The 13,832-nt window shown below is 37.9% G+C and overlaps 1 protein-coding gene across 4 annotated transcripts in view; it reads right to left on the reverse strand.

The window, feature by feature from the left end:
• Positions 1 to 13,832, reverse strand: part of ryr1b (ryanodine receptor 1b (skeletal)) — a 135,668-nt gene that overhangs the window by 96,011 nt on the left and 25,825 nt on the right. For all 4 annotated transcript variants that reach the window (XM_081372215.1, XM_081372213.1, XM_081372214.1 and 1 more), the window contains exons 2-17: positions 12,422 to 12,541; positions 11,665 to 11,766; positions 7,324 to 7,398; positions 7,161 to 7,239; positions 6,041 to 6,153; positions 5,860 to 5,959; positions 5,657 to 5,753; positions 4,313 to 4,387; positions 4,068 to 4,224; positions 3,568 to 3,735; positions 3,345 to 3,466; positions 1,649 to 1,835; positions 1,430 to 1,565; positions 559 to 654; positions 340 to 458; positions 124 to 257 (exon numbers count right to left, since the gene is read on the reverse strand). In XM_081372215.1, the coding sequence (XP_081228341.1) occupies positions 124 to 257; positions 340 to 458; positions 559 to 654; positions 1,430 to 1,565; positions 1,649 to 1,835; positions 3,345 to 3,466; positions 3,568 to 3,735; positions 4,068 to 4,224; positions 4,313 to 4,387; positions 5,657 to 5,753; positions 5,860 to 5,959; positions 6,041 to 6,153; positions 7,161 to 7,239; positions 7,324 to 7,398; positions 11,665 to 11,766; positions 12,422 to 12,541 (1,880 nt within the window). The remainder of the gene's footprint in view (positions 1 to 123; positions 258 to 339; positions 459 to 558; positions 655 to 1,429; positions 1,566 to 1,648; positions 1,836 to 3,344; positions 3,467 to 3,567; positions 3,736 to 4,067; positions 4,225 to 4,312; positions 4,388 to 5,656; positions 5,754 to 5,859; positions 5,960 to 6,040; positions 6,154 to 7,160; positions 7,240 to 7,323; positions 7,399 to 11,664; positions 11,767 to 12,421; positions 12,542 to 13,832) is intronic.

Here is a 13,832-nt window from a genome sequence, read left to right on the forward strand (position 1 = left end):
AGAATTACTTTGTGCTTTGGAACTTTGCAGACTTTCTTCATGCTCAAACAGCAACATTACACACTAAAGAAAGTTGAACATGCAAAAAAGCGTTATAATATAAACATTTATATCTCAACAAACCTTGATACATAGTTAACAATGTTAGTTTGCAGCAGGAGGTCGCGGCCCGGAAGCAAATTTTCTGTGATGAGGTTTTGATTGGACCTCACAGCAACACCGTTACACACACAGAGAGAACGTAATACATCTAAAACCTGTCCAGAAAAAGGCAGAGGAGAGTGAGATCGTCTATGTGTAGCAAAATGTTAATTGACCAAATCAGGTTTACAGTTAGACCTTATGGTTTCGACCGTGTTTGTCCAGAAGAGAAATGATAGACTTGATGTGATTCTCCTGAATGATGTTCAGGACTTCAGGACTTTCAATCAGAACACAGTACAGCACCTCTAGAATGCCTAGAGAAGAGAAGAAAGACATAAAGAGCAAGATGTTGCAAGACATCAAAACAGTTTGTGTTCATTTTGTGCCATTTGTTGAAGAAGGTTTTGCAGATACCTGAAGAAGCTTCCAGACGATCCAGTTTACTGACCAACCAGTCCAGGTTATCGCAAAACAGAGCACAGTTAGAACGGTTTCCTCTGATCAGAGACGCTGCAAAAACAGACACACATTTACAGATGCATGCACAATTTAAACTTACACTCTTTATATTTACACTACTGGTTCGGAATAATTAAGATCTTTTAATAAGTTTCTTATGCTCACCAAGGCTGCATTTATTTGATCAAAAATACAGTAACATCGTGAAATATTGTTACAATTTAAAATGAATGTTTTTTTATTGTAATATATTTTAAAATGTAATTTATTCCTGTGATGATAAAGTTTTCAGTGTCACATGATCCTTCAGTAATCATTCTAATATGCTGAATTGCTGCACAATTATTATTGGTGCCAAGTTATTAATAAATATTCATATTATTATATCAGTTTAAAACATTTTTTTCTGCTTAATATTTTTGTGGAAACTGTAATACTTCTTTTCAGGATTCTCTGATGAACAGAAGCTGAAAAAAAAACAGCATTTATTTGATATGGACATCTTTACTGTCACTTTTGATAAATATAGTGCATCCTTGCTGAATAAAATTATTCTTTTTTTTTTTTTATTCTTATTTCTGAGATGCAAAGCTGAATTTTCAGCATCCTTACTCCAGTCTTCAGTATCACATGATCCTTCAGAAATCATTGAAAACAGTTATTTTAAATTGTAATTATATGTCACAATTTATTTATTTTTACTGTATTTTTGATAAATGCAGCCTCGGCAAGCATACAAGACTTATTTCAAAAACATTTAAAAATCTGAATTATTCCAAACTTATTTCTATTTTATTTATTTATATTTAAATGTATATTTATTCACCAAGCAGTTCATAGAGCAGATTGACAATCTCTTTCCAGGATTCGGCTGCTTCCTCTCCAGCAAACTCAGAGAAGTGTGCAGCAGTATTGTAGACATTCAGGCGGTCGATGCAATCTAGCACGATTGTGATCATGCCCTGCATTACAAAAGAATGATTAAATGAATGTGGATCAGGGCTGATTTTCAGACAGACAGGCACAAACACACACATACACAGACCTCTTCTTGGAAGAGGTTTTGTCGGTTGCGTAGAGAGCGCAGCTTGGTCTGTTTCTCCTCGTGTTCCAGCTCGTCTTCTGGAGGCCGGAAGTAATGGATCAGATCCTGCAGGGACAGGATCACTGCGTCCAGTGGCAGGGACACTGGACCGGGAGATTTGTTTTTCCCACTCAGAGAGTCCAGACCTCTGACATTGAAGAGAGAGGAGAGGATGAAGCACATTCAGAGAATATAAAACAACTGTCTAGGAAAATTTCTGGAATTCAGCCTGAATAGGTCAATATTAGAAATATAGCTTATTTTTCCATTTTAGTCAGTATACTCTTTTTTTTATGTGCCAAAAACGAAAAATTATATATGCAAGGAATAACTGACGACGGGTCGTTGAATTATTAGAAAAATAATGCACACCCGCGGTGGTAATGCGGCCATGACGCAAAGGTTGTGCATTATTTGTCAATAATTCATGATCAATTATTCCACTTATACTACTGATACCACACCTCAAGACATTGTTAAGATAGTTTTTTTTAGACGTTTGTCAGGTTTTTGTCCTTAAAAACGCTCTTGTGTGTACGAATATTTTTTACACATCTCATCCCAAGCCTTGGATGCTAATACCAAAACGTCATTTTAGAGCTAGTAACGGAGGCTTGAGCCACTGATAGTAGACTAATGCAGTTATTAATGCAGTGAGAGAGAGAGACAGAGAGAGATTAAGCATATGTGACACTGGACCACAAAACCAGTCACATGGGTCAATTATTTATACATCACATGAAAGCTGAATAAATGGGCTTTCCATTGATGTATGATATGATAGAATAGGACAGTATTTGGCCGAGATACAACTATATGAAAATCTGGAATCTGAGGGTGCAAAAAAATCTAAATATTGAGAAAATCTCCTTTAAAGTTTTCCATTTATGTTCACGATTGTGCTGCATTCACTCACAAAAATAAATGTTTTATATATTTGCGGTAGGAAATTTAGAAAATATCTTCATGGAACATGATCTTTACTTAATATCCTAATGATTTTTGTCATAAAAGAAAAATCGATATGTTTGACCCACACAATGTATTCTTGGCTATTGCCACAAATATACCCGTGCGACTTGTGACTGGTTTTGTGATCCAGGGTCACAAATGTGAATTACCCGAGTCTGTGTGTTTCTCAACAGTGTTCGGCAGCAGTGTCTCTACTAATAGCGAAACTGTAAGTTTATCTGCTTCAAGAACAGCGCAGTTACTACCTCGCTAGTGAGAAAAGTCATGTAGCTTTTAAGTTGCTAAACTATTTTACTGACAAAATCGTCAGAGCAGCACTGACAACACGTTTCTGAGCGAGTGTGTGTCCGTGCTGTATATGTGTAAGGATGTGCTGTTGTAAGGATTGTTCACTATGTTTATTTGCTTGGTCAGTGTCATTGTGGGTTTTGGTTATTTTAATGTTGTAGGCTGTAAGGACCTTTGAAATAACTGAAATCATTTGGCGAAGTGATACGGAACTGTAATGCGTTTCCCTGAAAATAATTGCACGCCTTAGAACGTTTGTCAACCAATCAGATTCAAGCATTCGACAGCCCCGTAGCATAAAAAACTGAAAATACATTTTACTCAATATTCATTGTTACTGTATAATATACAGTATAAATGAATGATATGTCATAGTGTGTGTGATATACAGTCATACTTGATGAACTGTGTAAAAAGGCCCGTTGTGCTGTAGATCATACGAGCAGCCTGAGACTCTTCTGTTTGAGAGCGAGAGCAAGTCAGTGCATCGTCCATATGGCCCTCTTGATGTAGTATGGCCTGAGAGAAAGAGAGGTAAGATCATAATAAATAGGTTGAAAGCCTTGACATCAGGTATATAAGTGGGTATCATGTGGTTTGTGGTTCAGCGAGCTTCATACCCTTCTCTTCATGGTTCCCAGACGAGCCGCCTTAGCATCTAGAGCAGCGTACGTGAGCCACAGCCCTGTGGAGTGATGCTGCATGAAACACATGGACTCGCCATACTTGATCTCAGGAACGCCCATTCCTTCCACATCTCGCTTCTTCTTCTCCCCCTCCACTTTCTCCTGTTCTCCGGGAATAAGCACAACAGAGGAGAGTGGGAACAAACACATAGACAGGAAGAGAAAAATAGAGAGAGAACAGAAATGCAATTAGTCAAGGCAAGACAAGTTTATTTATATAGCACATTTCATACACTATGGCAATTCAAAGTGCTTTACATAGAAAGGAATAAAAATAATCACAAAATAAAAGCAAGTAAAATGAAAACAGTTATTCAAAATGCTTTACATAGAAAGGAATTCAAATATCAGTGTCACAGGCTGTTTGTGACTTGAACAATTATAAAGTAAAACTGGCAAAATAGAGATTTGTATTTAGATGAGTTCAAACGGACCTTTGATGCACGGAAACAGAAGGCAGACAGTTTAGTGTTCGCTTTCTCTGGATCCAGAACCATCAGACCCTTCTCCTCGTCCAGACACAAGTACCGACCCGTTGTGATGTGGCGTACGCGGAAGGCCTGACCCCACTTCATGTGGCTACCACTCCAACTGCAGAGAAATCACACACAAAGGTATAAGCCAAAAAATATCAACATATTATATATCGTCACAGTTATGAGATGTGAGATTGTCTCACCCGATTCTCAGAGGCTCAAGTCTCCACAATGAACGGGCCTGACTACATACCGCTCCTCCTTCATATTGTGCAATCCTAGAGAGATGAACATGTTAAGATTATCATCATCACTTATATTAAGCATTCATTCGGTGTGAAATACACAGTTTGCAAAGGCTTGTCAATCATTTGCAAGGTAATGTAACAAAAACAGTCTGCTTAAATAATCAATTGTATATACAATTATATATATGTATATATATATATATATATGTGTGTGTGTGTGTGTGTGTGTGCGTGTGAAAATTATGTTAAAAATGATTTCTATTTCAATTGAATGCTTTTTTTCTAACCTTTCTGTTCATAAAAAAAAAAAAAAAAAAAAAATCACGATTTCCACAAAAATATTATAATAAATTCTTGAGCACCAAATCAGCATATTAGTATGATTTCTGTAGGATCATGTGACACTGAAGACTAGAGGAATGGCTGCTTTACCATCTCAGAAATGAATTGACATGTTAAATGATAATAAAACAGAACACAATTATTTGATTTTATCATATTTCACAATATTGCAGTTTTTTCTGTATTTTCAAATAAAAATGCAGCAAAATGCAGATCAAATAAATGCAGCCTTGGTTGATGCTTTCAAATACATTTCAAATCCCTTTCAGATTCCAAACTTTTGAATGTTAATATGTATGTATATTAGGGCTGTGTTCAGTGTTCATTGACTGACATAAGTGTTTATTGAATTGATTTTCCATGTCTAAAGACGTTTCCAATTTAAACGCCAAATATGGGCAAATCCACGGACAACTAACAGGCATTAGGACGAACGTAAAGAGGGGGCGCTTTGCACAAGTCAGCAAATATTCCTGATGATTTATTGGCGTGAAGTTTCGTGCACAATGACAAACAGGAGTGCAACATTCTCGGAAAACAATAAGCAGAATGGACTGCCATAACATCAATGAACAACATCACTGCAGTCTTCAGCATGGCTGTGTTTATGATTAGAAATGTCAAACAAATGTCGCCTACGAAGGCGATTGTAGACCGTAGCCCAAATCTGTATCTTTATGCATGAGACTGTCTGAATGCCAGCAGAATTCACAGTTTTGTTGTAAAAAGAGACACATTATGCAGAAAGATAATTTGCTGTTATGCGTGTTTGTCAGAGCCTGCAGTTGCTGTGTGACGCTCGTTCGCTGCGGGCGTATCGTGACGAGCTGGAAAATTGAAGGCTGTTAAAATCGATTCCCTATTTTCATTTTCGAAACTTGTGTTGGTTGGTCTGATCGATTGTGCAATCGATTTTCGAACGTAAAGTGACAGCCCTAATGCATATTCTGTACTCACTTGCGCTGTTCCTCTCCCTGATCAGGCATTGAGATGGCCAGACACTCATCCATGTGACCATGAAACAGTCTTAAGACATGACCTCCAGTTAAGTATCCTGAAAAGGGTACATACAAAGACAAGAACACGGTCATTTATGGTTTAAATTACCGATATTATATTTGATTTGATTGTGAGTTCTCTGTATTTTGCTGAACACTGACCCTCTGCCAGCTCACATCCCGAGCAGACTGGATTCATGTTCCATAAGGTCTGCATAAAGGAGGCGTCTACCATCAGATCCCCGCTGGCGTATGACAGATGCTGCAAAAGATATCACAGATACCAGCTGTCAACTGCATAGAGAATCATGTTTGATATTTCTACGGCTCTAGAAAGTCTTACCAGGTATCTCTCTGATGACACGCTAACCAGGATCAGGTCGTCTCCTACTCGGACCTTCTCACCCTCTGACCTCTGTTTGGATGCAGGATGAATGGTCCACCAACATGCTTCCCCTGAACATACAGAGACACAAAGAATCTGTGAAGTTTAAACAAATCTAACATACAGTATGTATTACAAATACTGCTTTAACACAAATAAATGCATACAAATATTACTGTCGCAAGTCCTGATGGAGTTTTGGTTCCTTGCCACTGTTGCCTTGCTTAGTTGGGGACATTTAATATTCAACAATATTATTGATCTGCCTTACTTAAAGGAACACTCCGCCCAAGTAGCAGTGCTTCGCCTTCTGAGAATATAGTTCCCAGTATGTATACGGTTAGAAGATGGCTGTGTCTCATGTGACCTTGTTATTTGTACACGCTATGACTATACAAATCACAACATGTAAATAGGAAAATGTTGGCGTTATTTTGGCACTTATTGGGAGCAGTATGCTAGCTGGAGCCATTTACCTCCAGTCTTTGTGCTAAGCTAGGCTAGCGGTGGGTGCGTCAGACAGAGATGAGAAGGGTATGTATAGATCTAACTCTGGGGATACGGTGAATAAGCTAAAGTCCCAAAAAGTCGGCGTGTTTCTTTAAGGTGGACAATGACGCAATTTTCTTCTAGAAACAAACTTTGTTGTATTATTTTAACATGTAATCACTGTGAAGCTGCTTTGATACAATCTGTATTGTAAAAAGCGCTATATAAATAAAGGTGACTTGACTTGACTTGACAAGTGTAACAATAGATAACAAGACAAAATCACTGTTTTATAATAAATTACACATCATGAAGTTGTAATTTATCCTTGAATTTAATAATAATTATTACTATTTTTAGTAGTAGTAGCAATCGTTCAGCTCAGGAAAAGAAATGCAACCAGAAAAAAAAAATGTTTTGGTAGACTTTAAATGTATTTTATTTTTTAAATACAGTAAAAAGGAACAGATTCAAATCTGTGTCGCCAGCAGCCCTTATAAGTCAGCATAAGAACAACCCATTGCTCTTGACCAACAGTGGGGCTTCAAATCTATATTCATTTCAACAGTCAAGAGTCCGTCGTGTGTACCTGTAGAGTCCTCCTGCAGGCCCACATCAAAGGCCAGCTTGTCTGTGAGTGAACGGGACGTCGTCAGGCAGCTGAGATACTGTGATTCAGGGTAACAAAATGAGCATCATCACGTTAAACATCATAAATGGTGAAAAAGAGCTGTCATGCTGTCATAGCTCACCATGCTGGAGTGGTAGTGTCTCAGGAGGATGGCATGACCATACAGCAGCGTCCGGTGTCCTCCTCCCTGAGATGACTGAGATTGAGGAACAAAAGAGAACATGAAGTTAACACAACTTCTTCTGTTTTTGTTCCTGAGGATCAGACAAGTCGATTGACCCTGTGTTGGATGGTATATGGCAACATTTTACATAGGAAACTGAAGAGATCCACCGTTTTCACATGGAGACAACAGAGAGACAAAAGTAGAGGAACATTGAAAACAAAAAGAGTGTTATGAAAAAGTACCAATGATTTCTTCACATCCGTTCACAATCTACCATGGTTACAGTACCATGGGGAGAGCATACATAAGTACAGAAACAACCAATGAAGAGAAGAGTCAAAGGTCACACCAAACCAGGTGGATTCACATTCAGTCGCCGTGAGGACAACAAACACTTACCTTTTCTCAACATCCAGTAAGGTTTAAAAGCAAGAGAACACGATTATTGTTGCTATTAGTGAGTTTTGGCTACCATCTCATAGTATTTATGAGAATGAATACATAAGCAAGAGAGAGAGAGAGAGAGAGAGCACACCACAGCAGACCCTAAACAGATCGTTCTGCCAAATAAAGAAAAATCTAACCTTAAGGTATAACATAAGGTTGGTAATCTTGCCTTATGTTGCTCCAAATTTTTTTAGAGTGTACTTCTAGCTCTTTGTCATGAAAGGTCCAACTTTAAGATAACTCTTTTGAGTCCCTTTTGAAGCTTAAAGGGATAAAATTAGGATAAAATTAGTAATTACTCGTAATTAGTCAGTAATTACTCTCCCTTGTGTTGTTCCAAACCTGTAAGACTTTCGTTCATCTTCAGAACACAAATGAAGATCTTTTTGATGAAATCTGAGAGCTTTCTGTCCCTCCGTTGACAGCTACACAACTACCACTTTGACTCTTCAGAAAGATCATGAAGACATCGTAAAACTAATCCATATGAATTGAGTGGTTTAGTCCAAATTTTCTAAAGAGATTCGATCGCTTTACATTATGAACAGACTGAATTTAGGCTTTTATTCACATATAAACATTCAATGGAAGCTCAAATATGTTCGCTTGACATGCGAGAACCAATGAGGTTCATTCTCGTGTTACGCAGCATGTTTGAGCTTCAGCAAGAACCAATGAGGTTAATTTGTGTGTTACGAAGTAAATTTGGACTAAACCGCTCAATTCATATGGATTAGTTTTACAATTTTGGTTAACTTACCCTTTAAAAGCTCCAGTTACCATAATTGCACAGAAAAAAGCGTCATTTTCATACAAGTCATACAAGTGTTATATACTAAATGTGCTAAACGTTCTCTGACCGTTCAAAACCTCCAGTTTTTTTAAATGCTTTAAAAACTTTTTTCTTTGTTATACGTACGTCAATAATGTTTTATCAATCTTCAAACATTATAGGAATATTACTTTTATATCTATCTATCTATCTATCTATCTATCTATCTATCTATCTATCTATCTATCTATCTATCTATCTATCTATCTATCTATCTATCTATCTATCTATCTATCTATCTGTATGTCTATCTATCTATCTATCTATCTATCTATCTATCTATCTATCTATCTATCTATCTATCTATCTATCTATCTATCTATCTATCTATCTATCTATCTGTATGTCTATCTATCTATCTATCTATCTATCTATCTATCTATCTATCTATCTATCTATCTATCTATCTATCTATCTATCTATCTATCTATCTATCTATCTATCTATCTATCTATCTATCTATCTATCTATCTGTCTGTCTGTCTGTCTGTCTGTCTGTCTGTCTGTCTGTCTGTCTGTCTGTCAGTCACACGCCAGGGGCAAGGCATGTGTATTTGAAATCTGCAGTCTTTCATTTTGGCCAGAACTGTGTGTTAGTGCTGTGGGCTGTAGACTAAAGATCATATCCTTAGCCAGGATTCAGAGGCACTGAGCTCATCTTACACTGGAATGCTCTCTCTCTCTTTCTTGCTCTCTTTCTTACAAATGTACACACGTATACACACGGACTAGCTGTCATTTGAAATGCCATTTGAAGAGCAAAAATGGGATTTCAACTCCAACCAAACCAGACAAAGTGAGGAACAGGTGACAGCGGTCAATGGTCAGACAGAGGTAAAGGTTTAGGAGAGAAGAGGAGCTACAGCATTATTTCATCCACACCGGACACTGAGTAGGAGATTTAGGAACAGAGGAGAGGAAGGGTGCTGAGGTTTGAGGGAATAAGAATACGATGAGACATGAGACATACCCATTTATCCAAATCGACTGCCTATAGTTGGCAGGAAAAGGAGATGAAGGGTCAGAAGAGAGACAAAAAGTACATGAAACATTAAGTTACACTAACAAATCTGCCCTCGAATGCCAGAGATACCTCTATTAAACTGTTTTGATGACCTCATGCACCCAAAATATATAAAAAAAAACAGAGATAGATTAAAAATTAAGAGCAGTAAAATACAACTCTTATTGGCTGGTTTAGATAAAACGAAAGAAAGAGTAATGATGAAACGGGTTGGCATGAGGACAAGCAGAGCATTTGGGGGCACACAAATCAAAAGCTTAACGCTTTTAATCGCTTAAAAAAGTTGTGTGAAGCACTTGAAAGTCCCTGAAAAGTTCTGGAATTTCACTCTCAAAAGGTTGTATGAACCCTGAAATGAATATCGACTATTTCTGCCACAATACCATGGTTACAGTTACACTGTTATTAATATGCTAATTAAGAAGAGGATGGGATTTTCTTTTTTCCCTAAAATTTTAGTTAATGTTATCATATTCTACTAAAACTTACTGACTTCGCTCACACAGGCTATAACTATTTCTCAAAAGATTTTGGACAATTTTTGTACTTTTCGGGGGATAAAAAAAAAATGTTTAGTGTTTATTACACTAGTGTGATTTAATGTCAAACCAGGAAGTTTGTTTTGAAGTGCTTTTATCTTGTACAAAATGGCACAATGTCACACTTGGGGCCCTATTTTAACGATCTGAAACGCAAGTATCAAACGCAAAACGCAAGTAACTTTGTGGGCGGATCTCGGTTGCTATTATACTGGCGGGATAAATGACTCTTGCGCCCGACGTAAATCTAAAATGGGTTGGTCTGAAGTAGCTTCATTACTCATAGGTGTGGTTTGGGCATAACGTGAAATAAACTAATCAGAGCGACATCTCACATTCCCTTTAAGAGCAGGCGCGCTTGTTCCATGGCGGATTGGTATTATAATGGCGGATTTGCCAGGAGCGGTTCACAGCCGAGGAGACCGACGTTCTCTTCAGGGCCGTAAAACACAGAGAGGTGACATTGTATGGGGACGGGTTAAACTTCGGTTAAACAGGCGTATAATAATTTTGGTAAATGTGTAAGCTAGATTTATGCCTATTTTTTCACATCTTCATGGACACCACAATGATTTCCTTCGTGCGGAATATTTTTCCTTGTCATTTTGTATGGTTTGCAAAAATGTGAACTGCTGCATCTGTGTAGATGAGAGAAGCAAAGTGTATGTGCGTTGTGCACACGCTACATTATGGCCAAGCATGCGCCCTTAAAATAGCATCTGAACACGCCACTGAAAACGCGCCACTGACTTTAGACTAGATTTTTCCTGGTCAGAAACGGAACTGTTTTCTGGAACTGCAAAATAGCACCAGGGAACGTTTGTGCCAGAACACGCCTCCTCTTTTCGCTGAACCGCCCCCGGGAGCGCAAGTTCATTCCCTAATTTACCAACGTGCGTCTGTGGAGGGAAAAGTCCGCTGTGCGTCGGGTATAAAATAGGAATGATACATGCGTTGGTGTACAAAGTCAACTGCGCTGGGTGCAAGATAGGGCCCTTAGTGTTACCAGTCAAAAATGACCGGCCTACAAAAGAATAGCTTATAAATCTCTCGTTAAGCTATATTAACACCAAATATTAGATTCTTTTATGTTAAATTCTTCAGCACCCCTCTCACTGTCTCTGTCTTTCTTATCACTAGTTTACCACTTCTTTAAATTTCAAAACCACATTTTAAGTGTAAATTTTCTTTATTAGCTCTACAGGCTACATTAGCAAAACTTTTGCAATAATGATATTTTTTATTTTTCCTTTCCTTTTTTTTTTTAAACCATTTTTAAATGGTAAAAAAACAAACATGTTTTGTTATTCATAATGTAATTTTATTCATATTTCAACAACCCTTTTTTTCAATTATCCCTGTATTTTCTCATCATTCCTTCTCTTTTAGGCCCTCTCTGCTCTCCCCCTCTCCATCCTTCTCTCTCTCTCTCACTCCTTTGTGCAGACTCTCACCTCGTTCATCTCCACGGTGTTGGCCAGCATCTCCTGCAGGGCTCGCACCGACAGCGACTGCTCAAGGACAAAGGCACAGATTGCCAGATCAGGCGGCACATTCTGCAGACGGAGACGAAGAAACACACAAAAGTTTAGCCTCATCCACGATTAATGGTTTTGAAAATAGCAAAAAAAAAGGTTATTTATTTGGCATTATGACATGCCAATTTATGGGATTTTTATAAACAATGTTTAATTATGAAAAATGTTGATTGCTGCAGTTTAAACAGCAAAATAAATGAGTTTGTGTGAGTGTTTTCATATAAATTCCTTATTACAAGTATTCCTTATTACAAATATACAGTATACCAAACAGATTTGTATTAAATATTACATTTTAAATGCATTTTAATGTATTAATATTTTCATTTTATTATATATATATATATATATATATATATACAGTATTGCCTAATCTGTTTGTACACTGTATATTTGTAATAAGGAATATTAAAATAAAATAAAATTTATTGATCTAGGAAAAATGTGTTTTGTAATCTGTTTTATAATAAGGAATTAAAATGCATATAAAATGTAATATTTAATAATAATAAAAAATTAATAGTGAGCATACAGTAATTATAAGTAACCATTATTCTACTTTATTAGTATTTTTTTTGTATTATTTACCTGACAAAAATATATGGATATTTGTAATGAGGATTGGCATTCCTGCTCAGAATATCAACACCTGACGGCTTTTTGCCGACCGTACCTGGGCATTTGACGTGGTCTCTAGAAAGCACAGACGGTTCCCGAAACCCTCACAGGAAAGGCATAGTTTGATCTGCTCCTTCAGGACAGTCGCGGTGCACTGGAGCACAACTTGATCTTCCTGTGAGTCAGAGCGGGTCGTGAGAGAGGAAGACATAAACACTAGGAATTAGTGAGAGGATGAACAGAGCCAGGTGGCAATGGTGACAATCACTGTGGACAATGGAGTGCAATAAATACCTATTCAGAGTTAGATGTGCAAATATGTTGAATGATAACACACTGATTAGTGAGACACAAACACACACACACACACACACACCCACACACACACACACACACAAGGGCATGTAAATAGAGTAATAAACACAGCCGCTTCCAAACACTCTCCACCTGTCACGTAACATTCCCAGCTGTTCCCTTCACTGACTCATGATGAGCTCGCGCTCCCTTCTCCTCTCTCTCTAACCTCCTTTTCTCCATCATTTGTTCTCCATCTTTCTCTCCATTTCCTATTTCACTGTGTCCAAGCCTGTCTTTTTCTCCCGTAACAGCACTTTTGTCACCACTCAAACCACACAAATTATCTTCTTTCTTCCTATACAATATATTTTAAGAGTCTTTGTGTTTTTTGTTAGGCACATTCTGTCCCACAATCCCCTGCACGGAGGAAACGGGGTCAGTCTATCCTCTGTCAAGTGTAGGGCACAGATGCTTTAAAAAGCTCCAGGTGTAAGATGAAGAAGATTCAGTATAAGGCTGGTATTAAAGCCTTCATGACTTATATGGTCAATAATACAGACTTACTTTTTAAATCCCATATGATGTTTCATATGATGTTAAAGAGATCATATTGACAACGGCTTTCATAGGAGGTTAAAGGTCACTTTTTTTTTTTTTTTTTTTTTTTTGTGCCATAAGGTAATCATCATGGGGCAGGATAACCAGGTATGATGTCTCGGGTTTGTTGTTGGAAGTAGGAAGTGTGTGTGTAACAGAGAGAGAAAGAGAGAGTACAACCCTGATACTAACAGGTAAATGCATTTTTAATGTAGCAAAACTCTGGGTGACTCACATTCTTGGACCATATTCAGAACCCAGACACAAAAGCAACCACCCAAAAAGGCTGATATCATGTGTATAAGGTGGTCAGCATCACAGGGCTTTCACACACTCAAACATCTACGGCAGTTTTAACTCTCCATTTTACCTAAACTGCGTGTCTTTGGATTGTGGGGGACGCCAGAGCACTCAGAGGAAACTCGAGCACACACTGTCAGGGTTCTGTCACTTCGGTCTAGTTAATTTCTTGGTTTTGTGACAGAGCTCTGACACTCCCTGTTTTGTCTCGTCTCTGTGTGAGTGTGCGGTTCCGAGCGCGCTCGGGCCGTGCACTCACTTGTCTATGTGCC

Source organism: Scardinius erythrophthalmus, assembly GCF_964197995.2.
Source record: "Scardinius erythrophthalmus genome assembly, chromosome: 8".
In the NCBI taxonomy this organism is placed as follows: domain Eukaryota; kingdom Metazoa; phylum Chordata; class Actinopteri; order Cypriniformes; family Leuciscidae; genus Scardinius; species Scardinius erythrophthalmus.